This window comes from Pleurodeles waltl, chromosome 3_1 (genome assembly GCF_031143425.1).
Source record: "Pleurodeles waltl isolate 20211129_DDA chromosome 3_1, aPleWal1.hap1.20221129, whole genome shotgun sequence".
Lineage (NCBI taxonomy): Eukaryota > Metazoa > Chordata > Amphibia > Caudata > Salamandridae > Pleurodeles > Pleurodeles waltl.
Window position 1 is genome coordinate 1,748,572,646 of NC_090440.1, and position 19,772 is coordinate 1,748,592,417.

Here is a 19,772-nt window from a genome sequence, read left to right on the forward strand (position 1 = left end):
TTACCAACTGCACCGTCAAAGTGATTGGGCCCCATCCCTACCCTTGCCATGTAGCACATGCATTCACCGTCTTTCATGCACGCAGCACTCTCCCCCTTCCTTCTTACATCCAGCCCCCTCCACACAGGCATGGCCCATACAACATGCTCCCTGTTTACTTACATGTTTGTCTGAAGGACCGCTGAGTAGCGTGTACTGGGGGAGGACCCCATCCACGAGCTTCTCCAACTCCTCCGATGTGAAGGCAGGGGCCCTTTCCCCAGACACTCGAGCCATTGTCTCTTCCAGACCGAGGTCACAGCAGCACTTGTAGTGTAGGTCCTCTCCTCTCAAAGATCAGGTATCGAGTGATGGAACAGATAGAAAATGGCGGTCACGTCCGCGGCGGTGCGTACCGTCACCGCCGGCGTACATCGTCATTAGCTCCTGGGACCCATAGGGTCCAATGTTAACCAATGCAGCATTGTGCCGCGGTCTTCGACCGCCTACCGCAACGGTGTACAATGCCAGCGCAGTTACCTCACATCCCATTGTCCCACTTTAGAGGTCAGGCAGCCGCCATTTCAGGGGCCCACATGGCTTCATTTTCAACTGCGTCACACACACCTAGGCCTAGACTCACACACATATAGGCCATCTTTTGTGTATGAATGGTGTTCTGTGTAAACTGTGGGTACGTACCTCTGAGTTGTTTGACTCTGTGCTCACTGTTGTCCTTCATAGGCACCGTCCGCTGGGACATGTGAGGAGATGGCAGCATCCTCCGGTGTACCGACCGTTGGTGGACCTGTCGACAATGGAGGAGCGACGTGATTATCACATACAGGCTTGACCGTGCCACAATCCAGGAACTGTGTACCCAGTTGGAGCCAGACCTGATGTAAGCAATCCGCCATCCCACAGGAATCCCCCCTCAAGTACAGGTGCTGTTAGTGCTCCATTTCCTTGCAAGTGGGTCTTTTCAAACAACAGTGGCCATAGCATCAGGGATGTCCCAGCCTATGTTTTCCAACGTATTGTCCAGAGTGTTGTCTGCCCTTCTGAAACACATGCGGAGCTACATCGTTTTTCCTCAGGTGGAGGATTTGCCTACAGTGAAAGGTGATTTCTATGCCCTGGGACACATCCCCAACATTATAGGTGCCATTGATGGGACACATGTGACTTTGGTACCCCCCCACAGGATTGAACAGGTGTACAGAAACCGGAAGAGTTATCATTCGATGAATGTACAGATGGTATGTTTGGCAGACCAGTACATCTCCCATGTGAATGCCATGTTCCCTGGCTCAGTGCATGACGGCTACATCCTGCGGAATGGCAGCGTCCCTTATGTGATGGGTCAACTCCAGAGGCACCGTGTGTGGCTAGTAGGTGAGCACCTGGAAGCAAGTCAGTGGGAATGATTGTCTGGGTCTGGGGATATCCCTCCAGGTTAGTCCGTGTCTAACAGTTGTCCCTCACCATTTGCAGGTGACTCTGGTTACCCCAACCTGTCATGGCTACTGACCCCAGTGAGGAATCCCAGGACAAGGGCAGAGGAACGCTACAATGAGGCCCATGGGTGAACTAGGAGGGTGATTGAGCGGACCTTCGGCCTCCTGAAGGGCAGGTTGCGGTGCCTCCATATGACAGGTGGATACCTATTCTACTCACCAAAGAAGGTGTGCCAGATCATCGTGGCCTGCTGTATGCTTCACAACTTGGCTTTGCGACGACAGGTGCCTTTTCTGCAGGAGGATGGTTCAGATGGCGGTATTGTGGCAGCTGTGGAGCCTGTGGACAGTGAAGACAAGGAAGCAGAGGAAGAAGACATGAACAACAGGGACTGAGTGATCCAGCAATATTTCCAGTGAGACACAGGTAAGAGTACAGGCCTGCCTACTACATGTACTTTAACACTACTACCTCTCTACTGTCTGTCGTTTTCACCCAGTGTATGGTCACTGAGTTGTCACTTTCCCTTACGATTTCACAGATGTGGGTCCCACTGTGTGACATCTGCTTAGATTCCTCATGGACTAGAGCTGTGTGACATAGGTATGTTGACATTACAATTGAAAGAGCATTTTGTCACTGTAATGGCTAATACACTATTTCGAAATCACAGACAGACTACAGATTGTTTTGTGCTTTAAGGGTGTTTATTTAAGTGCTCAATATTGGAGGGGGTAGTGAAATGGTGAGGGGTGATGGCGGAGAAATGTCCATGGCAGAGTCCAGTCTATTAGTCTCACAGGTGCATTGCCCATATGGGCATAGGAAGTGGAACTGGGGCAGTTTAAGTATGGACAGGGTGACAAAGTGGGACAGTAGGATGACAATCGGGGTGGTCTCATTTCTTGGTGGGGATCTTCGCATCGTGCCCTGTCTTTGTACTAGATCTCAGGGACCGCTTGCGGGGTGGTTCTCCTTCTGCAGGGGGTGGGGTGCTGGTGTGGTGGTCCTGTGGCGGGGCGTCCTGTCCACTAGCGCCGGCGGAGGTGGTGGGCAGTTCATCGTCCATGCTAGTGTCAGAGGCCACTTGTAGTGCCACAGTGTCCCTCCTGGTGTTCACAAGTTCCTTCAGCACCCCTACGATTGTGCCCAGGGTGGAGCTGATGGTTCTGAGTTCCTCCCTGAAGCCCATATACTGTTCCTCCTGCAGGCGCTGGGTCTCCTGAAACTTGGCCAGTACCATTGCCATCGTCTCCTGGGAGTGGTGGTAGGCTCCCATGATGGAGGAGAGGGCCTTGTGGAGAGTGGGTTCCCTTGGCCTGTCTGCCCCCTGTCGCACAGCAGCCCTCCCAGTTCCCCTGTGTTCCTGGGCCTCCGTCCCCTGGACCGTGTGCCCACTGCCACTTCCCCCAGGTCCCTGTTGTTGTTGGGGTGGTGGGTTATCCTGGGTTCCCTGTAGTGGTGGACACACAGCTGATTGACGTGTCCTGGGGACGGAGATATGGGCCCGCTGGGTGGGTGCTGTGCAGGTGTTTCCAGAGGGGGGAAGCTCTGTGGTGGCCTGTGACTGGGTGAGGGGAACCAACTGTCCCGAGGTCCCCGATGGGCCGGGCTGGTCATCTAGATCCAGTTGGACAGAGTTGCTGTCATCACTGTGGGCCTCTTCTGTTGGTGGTGTGGACATGTGTGGACCCTCCTGTCCGGTGACGTTGGGTAGGGGTCCTGCAGGGGTATAAAAGGATGGTTATGACATCTGTGTGTGTCATGGTGTGCAATGGGTGGGTGACCGTGTACCTCAGTGCTTGCATTCCAGTGTGGGACCTTGTGTGATGATGGTTTAGGGGGTTGTATGGGTATGTGCAGTGGGCATGCTTTAGTGATGTGTGTCCATGCTTTGTTGTTGCATGCAGGGCTTGGTGTTGGGATGGGTGGCTTGTGATGTTGGGACATATGTGAGGAGTTGGGGTGCTGGGGGTGAGGGTTGGGGTATGTGTTGGCATGCAGGTAGGGTGGGGGATGTAATAATTAAGATTTGTCTTACCAGAGTCCATTCCTCCACCTACTCCTGCGAGGCCCTCAGGATGCATAACCGCCAAGACCTGCTCCTCCCATGTTGTTAGTTGTGGGGTAGGAGGTGGGGGTCCGCCGCCAGTCCACTGAACCACCAGGTGGTGTCTTGAGACCACAGAACGCACCTTCCTCCGTAGGTTGTTCCACCTCTTCCTGATGTCCTACCGATTTCTTGGGTGCTTTCCCACTGCGTTGACCCTGTCCACTATTCTTCGCCATAGCTCCATCTTCCTTGCTATTGAGGTGTGCTGCACCTGTGCTCCGAATAGCTGTGGCGATTTCCTCCACCATGACCCTGAGCTCCTCCTCCGAGAACCTGGGGTGTCTTTGCCGTGCCATGGGGTGGTGTAGGTGATGTGTGGGGTGGAGTGTGTGGTGATAAGTGTGCTGATATGTAGTAGGGTGTTGTGTGAGGTGCGTGGAAGTTCTGTGGGTGATGGTGTTGTGTGCCTGTGGATGCTGTTGTTCTTGCTGGTGCTGTCTCTCTCTGGCCTTCTTTTGGAATTTTTGGTCGTAGGGGTTTGTGGGTGATGTGGGTGTGTGTTTTATATTGTAATGGGTGTGTGGGAGTGGTGTGTGTATGTGTATCAGGTGTGTGTATTTTGAATTGTCCAATGTGGCTGTGTTTTGTAGATGTGTGTGTATTTTGAGCGCGGCGGTGTGTACCGCCAATGGAATACCGCAGTTGAAAGACCGCCGGGTGGATTCATGTGTCGTGATAGTGTGGGCGTATTTCTGTTGGCGTGACGTGGAGGTTTTGTTATCGTCAGTTTATCACTGACCTTTGGTGTGGCGGACTTGTGTGGGTGTCTGAATTTTGGCGGATTACGAAATGTGGGTCATAATAGAGGGGGGAGATTCCGCGGCTTGGCGGTCTTCTGCACGGCAGTAAGCGGCTTTTACTGCCAATGTTGTAATGAGGGCCATAGGCTTTGCAATGGAGGGTGTGAGGCATGGTTAAAGGGCTACCTAAGTGGGTGGCACAATCAGTGCTGCAGGGCCACAAGTAGTATTTAATTTACAGTCACCGGGCACATGTAGTTCCCTTTACTGGGGACTAATAAGTCAATTAACTATGTCAAATGGGGATAAGCCAATATTACCATGAGCACAAACACTTTAGCACATGTTAGCAGTGGCAAAGAGCACAGAGTCCTAACACCAGCAAAAACGGGATCAGAAAAATGGAGGAGGTAGGCAAAACATTGAGGGAAAGACCACCTTATGGCTGTGTGAGTGAGTAGCCTCTTTCTAGCATGGTTACCCCCATGTTTTGGCCTGGCTGTCAGTGTATTTTACTGTGTCACTGGGATCCTGCTAACCAGGACCCCAGTGCTTATGCTCTCTCTCCTCTAAATGTTGTCACTGCATACTGGTAACCCAGTATTTCATCCCAAATTGGCATACTGGTCACTCTTTATAAGTCCCTGGTATATGGTACTTAAGGTCCCTGGGCATTGGGGTTCCAGGGGAGCATTACTTTGGCCATCCATAGGGAGCCCATGCAAATGCTTCTACAGGACTGCCACTGCAGCCAGTGTGAAATGGTGCATGCACCCTTTCACTGCCATTTACACTGCATCAGCTCACTTATAAGTCATCCGTATGTCAGGCCTTCCAACCCTGAAGGCTAGGTGCAAAGCCTCTCTGTGTTAGGTGCCCCCATGTCGTCCAGGACCATTTTCGCAGACTTCATGAGTGCAGAGACGTGATTTTACACTTGCACTGGAAATCCGACAATACTTATGTACAGTTTCACAATGGTAACTCCGAATATGGCCATGTAAGGTGTTTAACATCTTGGAATTATACCCCAATGCAGATTCTTGCATTGGTTGTATAATTCCACACACTCTGGGGGCTCCACAGTGGACCCCAAGTACTGCCATACCAGCCTTCTGAGGTTTTTCAGGCAGCCCCAGCTGCTGCCACCTCACAGACAGGTTTCTGCCCTCCTGTTGCTCAAGCAGCTCGCTCCCAGGAAGACAGAACAAAGCATTTCCTTTGGGAGAGGGATATTACACCCTCTCTCTTTGGAAATAGGTGTTACAGGCATAAGAGGGGTAGCCTCCCAGAGCCTCTGGAAATGCTTTGAAGGGCACAGATGATGCCCTCCTTGCATAATCCAGTCTACACTGGTTCAGGGACCCCCAGTCCCTGCTCTGGTGCAAAACTGGAAAAAGGAAAGGGGAGTGACCACTCCCCTGTCCATCACCATCCCAGGGGTGGTGCCCAGAGCTCCTCCAGGGTGTCTCTGGTTTTTGCCATCTTGGATTCCAAGGTGGTGGGGCACTCTGGGAGCATCTGAGTGGCCAGTGCCAACAGGTGACTTCAGAGCCCTCCCCTAATAGGTGCTTATCTGCATAGCTGGCCAATCCCCCTTTCAGGGCTATTTAAGGTCTCTCTCCTGGGTGGTTCTTCAGATTTGGATTGCAAGACTCCAGCAAGAATCCTCTGCATCCTTTACTACCTTCTACCGACTAAACTACATCTGGACCCTCCAGGAACTCTACAAACTGCAACAAAGAAGCAAAGAAGACTTCTACAACATTGTATCTTCAGCTCTTGCCAGCAACTGCAACTGTTTTCAGGTCGTGCATCCTCCAAGGACTGCCTGTCTTCAACCTGCACCAGAAGAACGAAGAAATCTCCCTTGAACTGGAGTCACTTCCCTGCTTCAGCAGGCACACCTCTGCAGCGACGACCAGTGGCTTGAGTCCGCTCTTCTGATGAAGTGCGTGGATCCAGCATCAGAGGTGGTAGACGGAAGTGGTCCCGATGGTCCTGACGGTCCTGACGTCCTACTGTCCAACTTTGTTGGAGGTAAGAGCTTGCCTCCCCACGCAAGACAGTAGACACGTGCACCACATGTTTTGCAGTTGCCAAGGCTTGTTGGAATCCTTCCAAAAAGTTCTTCATGCACTGTGCAGATCCGGGCCCCAGCACTCTTTCCTACAACGCACAGCATCCTGCTAGGTTCTCCGGCGGCGTGGGATCCCTTTGTGTAGTGCAGCATGGGCCTCCTTTTGCACCTTCTTTGTCCCTGTGCTGTGGGACTCCTGTGTGCGCTGCCTGGTCTTCTGAGGGCTCTCCGAGTTGCTGAGACCTTCTGTCTCCCCCTCCTGGGTAGAGTCCACCAGGTCCCTCCTGGTCCTGGGCAGCACCATTTTCCACTAACTGCGAACTTTGCGTGTGCCAAGGCTTGTTGGCGGAATCCAGCAACGCAAACCAGACTGCAATCATCCATCTGGCGTAGGAAATCATCTGCACCAACCAGGAACCTGCATCGGTATTCTTGGGTGCAGTAATGACTGTTCTCCTTCACCGGTGGTTCCTCTTTTGCACCTTAATCCTGGTTAGCAGGGGCTTCTGTTCTCCCTGGACTCTTCAGTGCTTCTTGGACCTGGATCCCTTGTTGCACAGGTCTTCAGGTCCAGGAATCCATAGTTAGTGTCTTGCAGTCTCTTCTGGTTCTTGCACAATCTTCTATTACGTGTTCTTGTGTGTTCTAGGGAAGTTACTGTGATTTACTCCTGCTTTCCTGGGCTCTGGCGTGGGTTCTATTACTTACCTTTGGTGTTTAAATACACTCCCAGTGCCCCTCTACACACTACACTTGCCTAGGTGGGAAACTGACTTTCGCATTCCACTATTTTAGTATATGGTTTGTGTTTCCCTGTAGGAGGCTGCCCTGGGGTATAGTAGGCACCTGATGGTACTTACACCTTGTGCCAGGTCCAGTTATCCCTTATTAGTAGATTGATAGTGTTCTAGCAGTTTAGGCTGATAGAGGTAGCTATAGAAGAGCAGCTTATGCTGAACTAGGAGACATACATATCTCCTACCATACCACTTATATCATATAGCACTATATCATAAGAATCACAGTACTCAGAGTTACTAAAAATAAAGGTACTTTATTTTAGTGACAATGTGCCAAAAATATCTCAGAGGATATACTCCCTTAGGAGGTAAGTAAAATACACAAAATATACACACAAACCAAAATCAGGTAAGTAAACAGTTAGAAAAGTAGTGCAAACTCTGTAGAATACAATAGGATGCAATAAGCCTAGGGGCAACACAAACCACATACTAAGAAAGTGGAATGCGAACCACTTATGGACCCCAGGCATAGTGTACTGTGTAGAGGGTCGCTGGGAGTGTTAGAAAACACTAAGGGTGTCCAACATACCCCACCCCAAGACCCAAATTTGGACAGATGGACCACTGTACTGTCAGGGTCACTTGGATCCAGCTCCTGTGTTCCAGGGACCACGCTCGTTAAGATGAGAGGGGACCCAGAGGACCGGCGAAGCAGAAGTTTGGTGCCTGCGTTAACAGGGGGATAATTCCGTCGACCCACAGGAGATTTCATCTTGGCTTCCAGTGCAGGGTGAAGGCAGACAGCTCCCAGAGCATGCACCACCAGGAAGCAGTCGAGAAAGCCGGCAGGATGAGGCGCTACAATGTTGCTTGTAGTCTTCTTGCTACTTTGTTGCGGTTTTGCAGGTGTCCTGAAACAGTAAGCAGTCGATCCTTGGCAGAAGTCAAAGAGGGAGATGCAGAAGAATTCTGGTGAGCTCTTGCATTCGTTATCTGACGAGAAACCCACAGGAGAGACCCTAAATAGCCCTGAGAGGAGGATTGGCCACCTAGCCAGGTAAGCACCTATCAGGAGGGGTTTCTGAGGTAACCTGCTGGCACTGGCCACTCAGAGGCCTCCATTGTGCCCTCACACCTCTGCATTCCATTATCACCCCAGGGGTGGTGCCCAGAGCTCCTCCATAGGGTACCTTGATTCTGCCATCTTGAATCCAAGGTGGGCAGGGACCTCTGGGAGCATCTGAGAGGCCAGGTCAGGCAGGTGATGTCAGAAGCCCCTCCTGATAGGTGGTCACCTGGCTAGGTGACCAATCCCCCTTTCAGGGTCTCTCTCTTGGGTGGGTCCTCAGATTTGGCTTGCAAGATGCCAGTTAGACTCCTCTGCAACCTCTACTTCGACTTCTAGCCCTGGAACCGGGACTGGACCCTCCAGGAACCGACAATCTGCAACCACGTTGAAGACTCAGCTTGCAACATTGTTTCCACAGCTGTTTTCAGCTTCTGCAACATTTCCCCCACTGTGTATCCTCTGAGGGTGGCAAGTCTTCAGTCTGCACAAGAAGGAAGAAGGAATCTCCCTTGGAGTGAGAGAATCACTCCCTGCATTGGCAGTCACCAACTGCAACAACAACAGGCTGCGTGGATCTCCTCTCATCCTGAGCTGTGTGGATCATGCATCACAGGTGGTGGTCCAGAGTAGTCCTCTTGGTCCTCTCTGCCAGCTGCCCAACTCTGGTTGGGGTAAGCCCTTGCCTTCCCATGAAGGACAGTACCCCTGTGCACCGCATCTCTTGCAGCTACCAACGCTTGATGGCATCTCCTCCAAGGGATCTTCAGGCTCCATGTAGCCCCAGCCCCCAGCACTCCTTCCTGCAATGCACAGCCCTCTGCGCGCATCTCTTGCGGCATGGGACCCTTCTCCAGTTGTGCTGTGTGGGTGCCTCTGCGACTCCTGGTTCCTCTTCCAGTGGGTCTCCTGTGGGGGCTGCCTTTTCTTCTGTGGACTCTCTGCCTTGCTGAGGGTCTCCCTGGGACTCCCCCCATGGGTTGAGTCATCCTGGACCTTGCTAGTCCCCACAGCTCCACTTTTGCTTCATTGCGATTTCTGCCTATGCCAAGGCTTGTTGGTGGCTTTTCCACACCACTGACCAACTGCAATCATCCATCTGGCGTGGGACATCAACTGCATCCTCCAGGAACTCTTCACCTGCTCCAGGGCTGCATTCCTGACTGTCTTTGTCCTACGTCAACCAACTCCTGCAACCACAGACGAATGGGTAGTGGCTCCTGCCCCCAGTGGACTCTTCTGTGACTTCTGAACTTGGTCTCCTTCTTCCACAGGTCTTCCTCTTCAGGGATCCACTGCTGGTTTCTTGCAGTCTTTTCGGGGTGTTGCATTATCTTCTTTTTCTTCCTTTTAGGTCGTTTGGGGAAAATCCAGTAATTTACTCCTTTCTTCATAGTCGCTAGGGGGCACTGTGGTACTTACCTTTGGGGTTTCCTAGTTCCCCCAACTCCCCTCTACACATTCCACTTATCTAGGTGGGGGACCTGCATTCGCATTCCATTATTTTAGTTTATGGTTTGGGCTCCCACTAGGGACACTATTGTCTATTGCTATTCCACTTTTTAGGTCTATTGCTGATTACTAGTGTACATATCTAGTTTGTTACGTATATCCTATTAAAGGGTTGCCTTTCTAGTACTTTTTGGTAACTGTGTCACTAAAATAAAGTACCTTTATTTTTGTAACACTGACGCCCATATTTATACTTTTTTAGCGCTGCATTTGCACCGCTTTTTGACGCAAAAGCGGCGCAAACTTACAAAATACAATTGTATTTTCTATGTTTGCACCGCTTTTGCGTCAAAAAGCGGCGTAAATGCGGCACTAAAAAAGTATAAATATGGGTCTGAGTGTTTTCTTCCATGTGTGTAAGAGCTGTGTGACTACAGTGGTATTGCATGCGCTTTGCATGTCTCCTAGATAAGCTATAGCTGCTCATCCAAAGCTACCTCTAGAGAGCCTGGATTCTAGACATTGCATGCACAACACTAATAGGGGATACCTGGACCTGGTTTGAGGTGTAAGTTCCTTAGGTACCCACCACAAACCAGGCCATCTTCTTACAATGTCTCAGAAAATCTTCGACAAAAGGTCGCAAAAAAGGTCAGTCTAAAAGTGATTGGGGGGTTAGCTGTTCACCGGAGATGGCCTGCGCTGACTGGTGCGTAAAGAAAGAAATGAAGTTAGCACGCTGGGGTGGTGCCTATTTAGGCACTGTGCATGTAACTTCTGGCACTGTAGATGCCAGGGAGGGCCAAACTATGCCATCTACCAGCAAGCAGGGCTACTGCTCATGGAATAATTTCCTGATCCAGTCTGACGCCTGTGGATAATTCTAAGGTAAGGAATCTGTGGCTAGAAGTCTATCAGATTAAAAAATATTGGAGGTCTGCAAGACTGGAGTCTACTGTAGCATGAATACTTTGCACTTTAAACATAAATTAGGAGTGGAAGCTAAGGTCCAGCTCCATCTTCATTTACGATTTGTAAATAATAGTTTAATGGATTGAGATACCTGTTTTTGGATGAGCTCCTGTCCTCTTTCAGGAGGCATGTGCACCAGGTTCAGCTGTGGGGACACTGATCTTCGGAACGGATAAATATCTCGGACAAAGGTCTGAAAAATGAGTACAAGCAAAAGATTAGGGCATACCAGAATGTTTTAATAAAAAGAGCTGTGTGATGAAAGAAAAAGTATAACTCCACTTTTCCATCTTCTCATGATGGTTTTGCTATGGATGTAAGAAATTATTTAACAATCTACAGTACAAGAGATAGGGCCTCATATATATGTTGGGGTTTGGCCTATCCTCTGCCAGAGTGATGGAGTAAATTATTCCATTGTCCTGAAGGAGGTGCCAACCTCCAGATTTTGAAATATCCATCGGATCAGCAGAGATTTCAAGCAATGACAGAAACAGCCTCCACGGGTGGTTCCTGACAATGCATTGTACCTTTGCCGGATGTCTCCCTCAAAAATGATGGACCGTGTGCAAAGTAACACTTTTTTTATTTTTAAAAAGAAAATCCCAAAGCTGTATTTTCTTTTTGAAGATAAACAAAACAACATTACCCCACTCCTCATGGGAGCTTTCTCCCATGGCAAGAGGGGCATTATGCCCATTTCAATGCCCCTTACTTCCAGTTGTTTCCTAGGGGTGATGCACATTAAAAAACAGCTATCTGTCGGCTCATACAAGGGCCTGATTTAATTTTTGGCAGTCTGCCTGTACTCCACCAGGGCGATGGAGAAAATTACTCCATCGCCCCAGAAGGAGGTACAAACACTAAATTTTGAAATGTCAACTGTCAAGTTAGTTCCTGCCAACGCATTCTAAATTTGCATGATCGAGCCGTTCTGCAAAGATATTATTTTTGTATTTGCATAAAGAAAATCCTAAAGCAAAATTTTCTTTTTCTAAATAACAAAACAATGCCCCCCTTGCCATGGAAGTTTCCTCTGAGGAAATTCGATTTTTAATACGATCGTATCGACCCGCCATTTTGTGGCCCGCCGCCATTTTATGTTGCCTTCACTCAGGCAGCACAGCGAACGAAGTCCATTCTGCCTTTTCTGCTTATTCTGCAACATGGTGTTCAAAACAGCCTTCTGCCTCTATCTTTACAAGGCTGGTATTAAGGTCTGACCGAGTACACTAATCCCTGTCTGGTTTTCTAATCCTTGTTTCAACTATCTGTAGGCTCACACTATTCTCCGCCGATCTTATCTTATCGTCTGGCCTTCGCTGTCCTTTGCTAGTATTCTCTCATTTCACAACTGTCCTCCAAACGCACACAAACTTATCGCACCACATGCAACTTCGTTGTGGATCGGTTAATGAATTAGTTCAAGGGAGGGGTGACAAACACAGCTGGAGGGGAGGCAACCTTAAGTCACTTGATACTTTGTTTTCCAATTCCTTCTATTGGTGCTGTCTTGTTTTCCGACATTTCTATTGGCTCTGTTCTATCTTTACATTATTCTTACTGGCTCCTTTCTATGTGTTCTGGGAGTGTATGTAGTTAATAAATGGTTTTTATACGGTATATAAGATTGTGCGCCACAAAGTAAAGTGGCAGTCTCCTGAGAACATACCTTGTGTACTTCTTGGACAACTGTACTAGCTGCAGCTAATAAAATCTGATCTTTTACGCCTGACAGAGTGTCCCGTGTCTCTGTTAGTTGAGGCAGGTGAATCCAAGGAGATTTCAGGCGTACCCTGCGCCGCCAGGCCCATAAGGTTCTGGTTCTTCAACTGGCGCCCAACGTGGGGCGGCTTCAGCGGTACCGGTTCTGCCTGAAGGTCGTGAGGAGCCCCGCAAGAAAATTCTGGAGGAATCGCGAGCCACGTCAAGCGACCCCTGTATGTCGAAGTGGTCCGAAGGTCTTTTTCAGCGCGGTTACTCCTTCCTGACGGCTACTGACGACTGCTGCCCTGACTGCCGCCCTGCCTTGGCCCTTTCTTTGATGATGTATGGTAAAGCGAGACGATAGACGGGCCTCTGTTGGTGTAAGAAGACATCCTTAGTTAAGTATTTGGTGGGTCGCGCCCACAAATTTTGGTCTTTGTTTTGTCCTTAGGTCCTTAGATTTGGCCATTGCAGTGGCCAAAGCCGAGGGGTAAGTGCATTTGTGCTGTGTAAACTGAAAGTTTTACCCCCTTGATGTTTGTGAACAGCCAGTAATAATCGCGAGATGTCTGGTCTGACTAAGTTTGGAAAACTTTGTTGCTTTGGTTGTAATAGGGACTCCCAGCTTGAGGACTCCTGTCCGATTCCTTCGGTTGGAACTCCCACATATGAGCTCTATTCTAAACATGGTGTTGGTCCTATTGCCTTTAATAAGACATGGACCCGATATACAAAGAAAGATGGTGTTTTAAAATGGCCAGAAAATGGTAGTTTCGAAACTGATGTGCTAGATAATTTAGAAGCAACGTTATTTAAAAGAAAAGCCCGGCCGGCAATGTTTGACTCTTTTCGCCTTTGGCGTAAGGAAGCCAAACAGAGAGAAATTAAACAAGCGAAACGAGATAGGAAAACACAGGGAATGACGATTATACAGGCTGCTCAGCAATTCAAAGATGATGAAATAGATAATGCAATGGAAATTTCAGACAGACAGCATCGAATGGCAATAGATAAATGCTATCCGACGTTGCCTATCTCTTCCCTTGATAAGAGAAAAGATTTTGAGGAAGATCCCTTAATGTCCCACTTATTGAAATTGCCTCCGCCCTATGTACAAGGTGCTAATGCACCCCCGATGTTACAGCCTGTTCAGCCGCCAGTTGTGCTTCCGCCTGCTCCAGCTTTTCCACATTTGCCTCCTCAAGTATTGCCTATGCCTGCTTTGCCTTTAACTACTTTGCCTTCTGCTCCTTTGGCAATTCCTAATGCTCCTTTAGTTAATTCACCTAATACCTTGTCCCCTATCCTTATGTCAAATTCTCCATCTATGCGTAAGCGATTTGCAGATACTGTCTCTGGTCTCTTATCACCTTTCTTTGAAGCTTTAAATGTGTCTCCAGCTTTTTCTCGAAGACAGTCTTGTAGTCAATTCCCAGACTCCGAAGAGCGAGAAAAATTGGACTCACTTGCTTGTAGATGGATCAAGAAGGGTCCCCAATATAGTACGTCTGATATTATGTCCACCTTTCTGCAATGGAATGCACCTACGCAGAGATATGTTTTTAAAGTTATGTACGATACTCTCGCTAAAGAATGGGAGGATATGAATTTGGGTTCGGTCCCACAGGATCTGTTAGATGTTCAGGCTGACTTTGACAAAGGACTTATTGTGGGTCCTAAGGTTGAAAACGCTGTCAGAACACTTATTTCTTTCAGATCCCTCACAGACTTTTCCTGATTCTGATCTTTCAGTTAGGACAGCACTGAAAAACTATCCCATGAGAGAGGTTTCTCCAATATGGAAGGAAGAAGTTGCAGCAGCAGGTGCTAATCCAGCTATTCCTGCGCATTTTCAGCGCATATGGATACATGTCCCCTGGAAAAGGTCTGAAGTTTTAGCACTTAAACAGTCACTACCAGATCCACGCAAAAATCCTGCTGGTTACTATAAAGAGTTGTCGCAAACAGTTGATGCATGTACTATGAATCTAACAGATATTGACATGTTGATGGGAAATGTAGTTCCACAGACAATATGGGCTAAAATTCGTAGAGAGGATCACGCTCAAGAATTAGGCGGCGATTGGAACGCTATTATTGCCGCAGATAGAGGTCAAGTAGGTGGTGCAAAGCCCGACGCTTTGATCTCAGAACTCCCTGGTAGGATTATTACATTAATGAAAACAATGATGCCTGCTTTGAGAGTTAATTGGGATAAGCTAGCAGCATGTAAACAAAAGAAAGATGAAAGTGTTTCCGATTTCTTTACCCGATTCGAGGAGACATTCATTGATCACAGTGGTCAAGATATGGCTACAGAAGGGGGACAGCGATTATTTGTGGATAAGTTCGTATATAACTTGCTTCCTGAACTATCACACAAGCTAAAAGACTCCGAGAGTTCATGGGCAGTTTCTTCTTCCGCCCAGATATTGGCTACTGCACAATATTATGAAAATAGAGACAAAGAAGAAAGGGAAAAACAAGAGAAAAAGACGAAAGAATTAAAAACTAAAGTTCTCTTGCAACAGGCTTATCCTCCTCGTTATGTTCAGCCTCAGTTTCAACAGCCTCCGCAGTTTCAGAGGTTGTATCAAAAGCCTGAACCATTCATTCCAAGACCTTTGCTAGGTCCCAATCAATGTGCTTATTGTAGGGAGGAAGGTCATTTTAAGAACAGTTGTCCGGCATTGTTGCAGCGTAATGGAGCAACATCTGCTTCACGAGGTCGTGGTGGTCCTCAGTCAGCAAATAGAGGTAGAGGTCGAGGTGTGTTAACCCAAGAGCAGCGTTCTTTTGTTTCTCCAAATTCCAGAAATTACTTTGACCAGCAAAATGTTAGGTCTACACAGTATTACAGTGAGGATCAGTATATTGAAGGAGGGAATGAAAGTCTTCATTTTGAATAGGACAGCCATGGACAAAGTAAGGGGGTTACGTCAATTCCAGTGGATCAGAATGGACCTTATGTTAATGTCACTACAATGGGTGTTTCAGAGCCATTTCTTTTAGATACTGGTGCCATGAGAAGCTCTATCATTCATTCTAAACTCCCTGGCGCACCTTTGTCTGGCTTAACGAATGTATCTGTAGGATTTTCTGGCGCCCCTGTTCGCAATCCAGTTTCTTGCCCTTTGCCTGTTTCAATAGGCCCTTATGATTTAGAAGCTCCGCTTCTTCTGACGAATGGTTGTGGTGAAAATCTGTTGGGTTTAGATCTATTAAAAAGAATGCATGCTACGATATATTGTTCACCTTCTGGTGTATACCTCACTCTAGGACAGAAAATGACTAGTCCAATGTACTTATCAAAAGATCAATTCCCACCTGAATTGCTTTCTCTTCCCGAAACGCTTTGGGCTACGGGTCCGAATGACGTTGGTTGTCTTGAGATCCCACCTTATGTTGTTACTCTTAAGCCCAATGCTGAAATGCCACGTATTCCGCAATACAGAATCTCTACTGAAGGTGAGAAAGCACTTCTGGAAATTGTCCATGATTTGATTCAGAAGGGTGTGGTTGAGGAAACGAGAGGAAATACATGTAACAGTCCTGTTCTTCCGGTTCTTAAACGCACTGATCCTTCTCAGCCTCCTGTTTATCGTTTTGTAATTGATCTTCGGGAGGTAAACAAGATTGTCGTACCGCAGTTTCCTGTAGTCCCAGATATCACTGCTCTGTTGACGATGATACCTTCTACAGCGACTTGGTTTTCAGTTATTGATCTAAAGAATGCTTTCTTTAGTATTCCCATCGCCGAAGAGAGTAGAGATATTTTTGGTTTTTCCCTCGGAGGCCGAAGCTTCCGGTTTAAACGCGCACCTCAAGGTTATTGTGAAAGTCCCTCTATTTACAGTCAAGCTCTAAAATGTCATCTTGATGCCTTTTCCTTACCGTCCGGTGCCGCTCTCATTCAGTACATGGATGACTTATTAGTTGCCGCTGATTCAGAGGAGATTTGCAAAAACGTGACCGTTGCACTGTTGCGTCATTTGTTTGATCTGAATCACAAGGTTTCTCCTTCTAAATTACAATATGTCTGTCGCGAGGTGACTTATTTGGGTCATCTCTTGTCAAAGGAGGGACGACGATTGACCCCCGAACGAATTCAGGCAATTGCACAAATGTCAGTGCCATCCACACAAAGAGAGGTACGTGCCTTTTTGGGCATTACTTCTTATTGTAGACAGTGGATTCCGAGTTTCTCTTTATTGGCTAAACCGCTGTTGGCGCTAACTTTAAAAGATACGCCTCAGCCTCTTCCGTGGACTGACGAATGTCAGAAGAGTTTTACTGATTTGCGTATTGCTTTGTGTTCTGCTCCTGTATTGGGTACTCCTGATTACAGTAAGCCCTTTACGCTCTATGTCCACGAAAGAGAGGGTTGTGCATTGTCAGTCTTAACGCAGCGTTTTGGAGATCAACAGCGACCATGCGCATATTTCTCAGCTACGTTAGATCCGGTAGCTAAAGCATTGCCTAGTTGTCTTAAGGCGACAGCGGCAGCAGCAATTTCTATTCGACAGTCTGCTGGAGTAGTGCTAGATAATACTCTCATTGTTATGGTGCCACATGCAGTGGATACTTTACTAAATAGGACAAAAACGCAGCATCTTACGAGTGCTCGGTTGTCCGGATATGAGCTGACGCTTTTGGCTAGTCACATACACATCAAACGATGTAATACCCTGAATCCAGCTACTTTGTTGCCTCTTCCAGAAGAGAGAGATGTCTCTGAACAGCATGATTGTTTTCTCCGTACTGAAGAAGAGACTAAGGGTAGAATTGACCTAAAAGACACGCCATTAATGAATCCAGATGGAACACTATGGGTAGATGGTTCTTGTTTCAAGCTCCCGAATGGAGATACAGTTTCAGCCTACGCTATTACTACTTTGCATACGATTGTGGAGACAGCACGCATTAGACATAATTCAGCTCAGGCAGCTGAATTGATAGCCTTAACTAGAGCGTGTGTGTTATCCAAAGGAAAAAGAGTAAACGTGTACACTGATAGCCAATACGCTTTTGGTGTAGCGTTTAACTTTGGGCGCTTATGGAAGGAAAGAGGATTCTTTACTTCCCATGGTACTAAGATACAACATGGTCAATTAGTGACTGAACTTCTTGAGTCACTTACAATGCCTACTCAGATAGCGATCGTGAAGTGTAGTGCACACAAAAAGATTGTGGACGATGTTGGTCGAGGAAATGCATTTGCAGATGAGGTAGCGAAAAAGACAGCCAGAGACAACACAAGTCGAATGTATGTTGCAGGTCCCGCAAACTGCGTAAGAGAAAAGGGAATGTGTGAAGATACAGTAGAGAGTGTGAAATCAATTCAAGGAGAGGCTACGGAGAATGAGTTGAGAAAGTGGAAGGAAAGTACAGGAATGTTAGATGAGATGGGATGTTGGGTTGAATTATCAGAACATCAACGTTGGCTGTTACCAGATGCTTATGTACTACCTGTAGTTACTATGGCACATGGTCCAGCTCACCTAAGTGCAAAAGGAATATGTAAACTTCTGGCTCCAGTGTGGCAAAATGAGGGGATCCCAAAGTGTGCAAATAATGTAGTAAAACATTGTATTGTTTGCTTGATGTACAATCCGGGAAAGGGAACCCCAACTCCAGCAGGTCATTTTGCTCCTCCAACATATCCATTTGAGGTGTTGCAGATCGATTATATTCACATGGAACGATGCAACAACCTCAAATATGTTCTGGTGGTGGTATGTGCTTTTTCTAGATGGGTAGAAGCCTACCCTCTGAAGGACAATACTGCTTTATCAACTGCCAAAATACTTTTGAAAGAATTCTTCCCTAGGTTTGGTTTGCCGCGCATTGTCTGGAGTGACAATGGGAGCGAATTTGTGGGTCAAGTCATGCAAAAAGTTTGTGCAGGTCTTGGCATAAAACAGAAGTTCCACGCGGCGAATCACCCACAGTCGGCTGGTTTAGTAGAATGCTACAATGGAACCTTGAAGCTTAAAATTGCTAAGGTGCAAGCTAGCACAGGACTTAATTGGCCTCATGCTTTACCATTGGCTCTTCTGTCCACCAGAACAGCAGTACACTCTCGTTTGGGGCTTAGCCCTTACGAAGTGATATTTGGTCGCCCAGCTAATGTATGGGAGTTCCTCGCCCTAAGAAATACTCAGACTTGCCATACCCGATGTTGATTGACTACTTGCATGACCTTACAACTAAATTGCGTGTTCTTCATCAACAGGTTCAGAGTGCTCTACCAGAGGCTTCCACAGACCCAGGTCATTCCATCCGACCAGGTGACTGGGTCTGCACGAAAAATTTCCAACGACAGAGAAATTTGGAGCCCAGATGGAGAGAGCCACGCCTGGTTCTTTTGACCACAAGAACAGCAGTTAAAGTCGAAGGAAAGAAAAACTGGGTGCATGCCGTGCACTGCAAGAAAGTGCCTTTGCCCTTGCCTTTCGATCAGTGGGTCCGTAGAGGCATCAGTGACTCTGAAAGTGAGAAAGTTCCGCAATTTGTACCATTCAGTGATGCGCGTCTAATTGGAACACTTTCTGAGAAAGAGGACGACGACATCCTTCAAGAAGCAATACCATCGCATTGTCGCTTGAACACGACAAATCCAGGAACATTGTTTCAAAACCAGACTGCCTCTGGACAGGAACGCTATAATTTGAGACCAAGACCAAAGAACTTGTAAATTTCTCTCCTATGTAGTACTCTATCCCGGTTGCAGGGTCACGGTAGGAGTCTTAGTTACGACCTGAGTAAGTGGCAATAGGCCTGCAGGACCTCACAGTGTCATAGGACGGTAGATAATCGTGACTACAGTGATTGAGGAAGATTGCCGTGAGCATCCACTTAGAAAGATGGAGGCTACATTAGATAAAAGAGAAAGTAAAAATGTAAAGAATAATTGTAAAGAAATATATAGTCGTTGTAGTATTGCTCTATGCGTCATTATATTGTCGTGTATTCTTTTGGCATCTGTAAACTGGATCATTATTACTCTGCAGCAAAAAGTTGTCTCTTCTCCTACCTCTACATCTTCTTCTACTATCTCTCCGCACCTATTTCACACTCTTCCCCAGCATGAACTCATCAGAAGAACTGAATACTTTAACAATTCCTTCGTCCAGTTGTTACATCAACATCAGTTAGTGATCAATACAACTGACTGTTGGGTGTGTGGACTCATACCACATACGGTAGAAAAAGGAATGCCATATTTAGTTCTTCCATTCTCCTATGAAGGTTCCGCTTGGGCTTATTTTGTCATTTTCAATAATGCATATCAAAGTAAAATTAAACAACCTGTCAGTTCACATAGTGTTGGTTCAGATTTCAGTCATAGTTTATTGATAAAGGGAATGGTAGCTATGGCTAAAATCATGGAAAAAAGTGAAGCTTCCATAGATGAAAGAAAAGCATATACCAATTGGAACATAACTAATTACATTTCCAG

At 47.3% G+C, this 19,772-nt stretch overlaps 1 protein-coding gene across 1 annotated transcript in view; it reads right to left on the bottom strand.

The window, feature by feature from the left end:
- Positions 1-19,772, bottom strand: part of UNC80 (unc-80 homolog, NALCN channel complex subunit) — a 2,774,722-nt gene that overhangs the window by 1,074,953 nt on the left and 1,679,997 nt on the right. Inside the window, exon 41 of the mRNA XM_069225668.1 lies at positions 10,695-10,796. Coding sequence (XP_069081769.1) covers positions 10,695-10,796 — 102 coding nt within the window. The remainder of the gene's footprint in view (positions 1-10,694; positions 10,797-19,772) is intronic.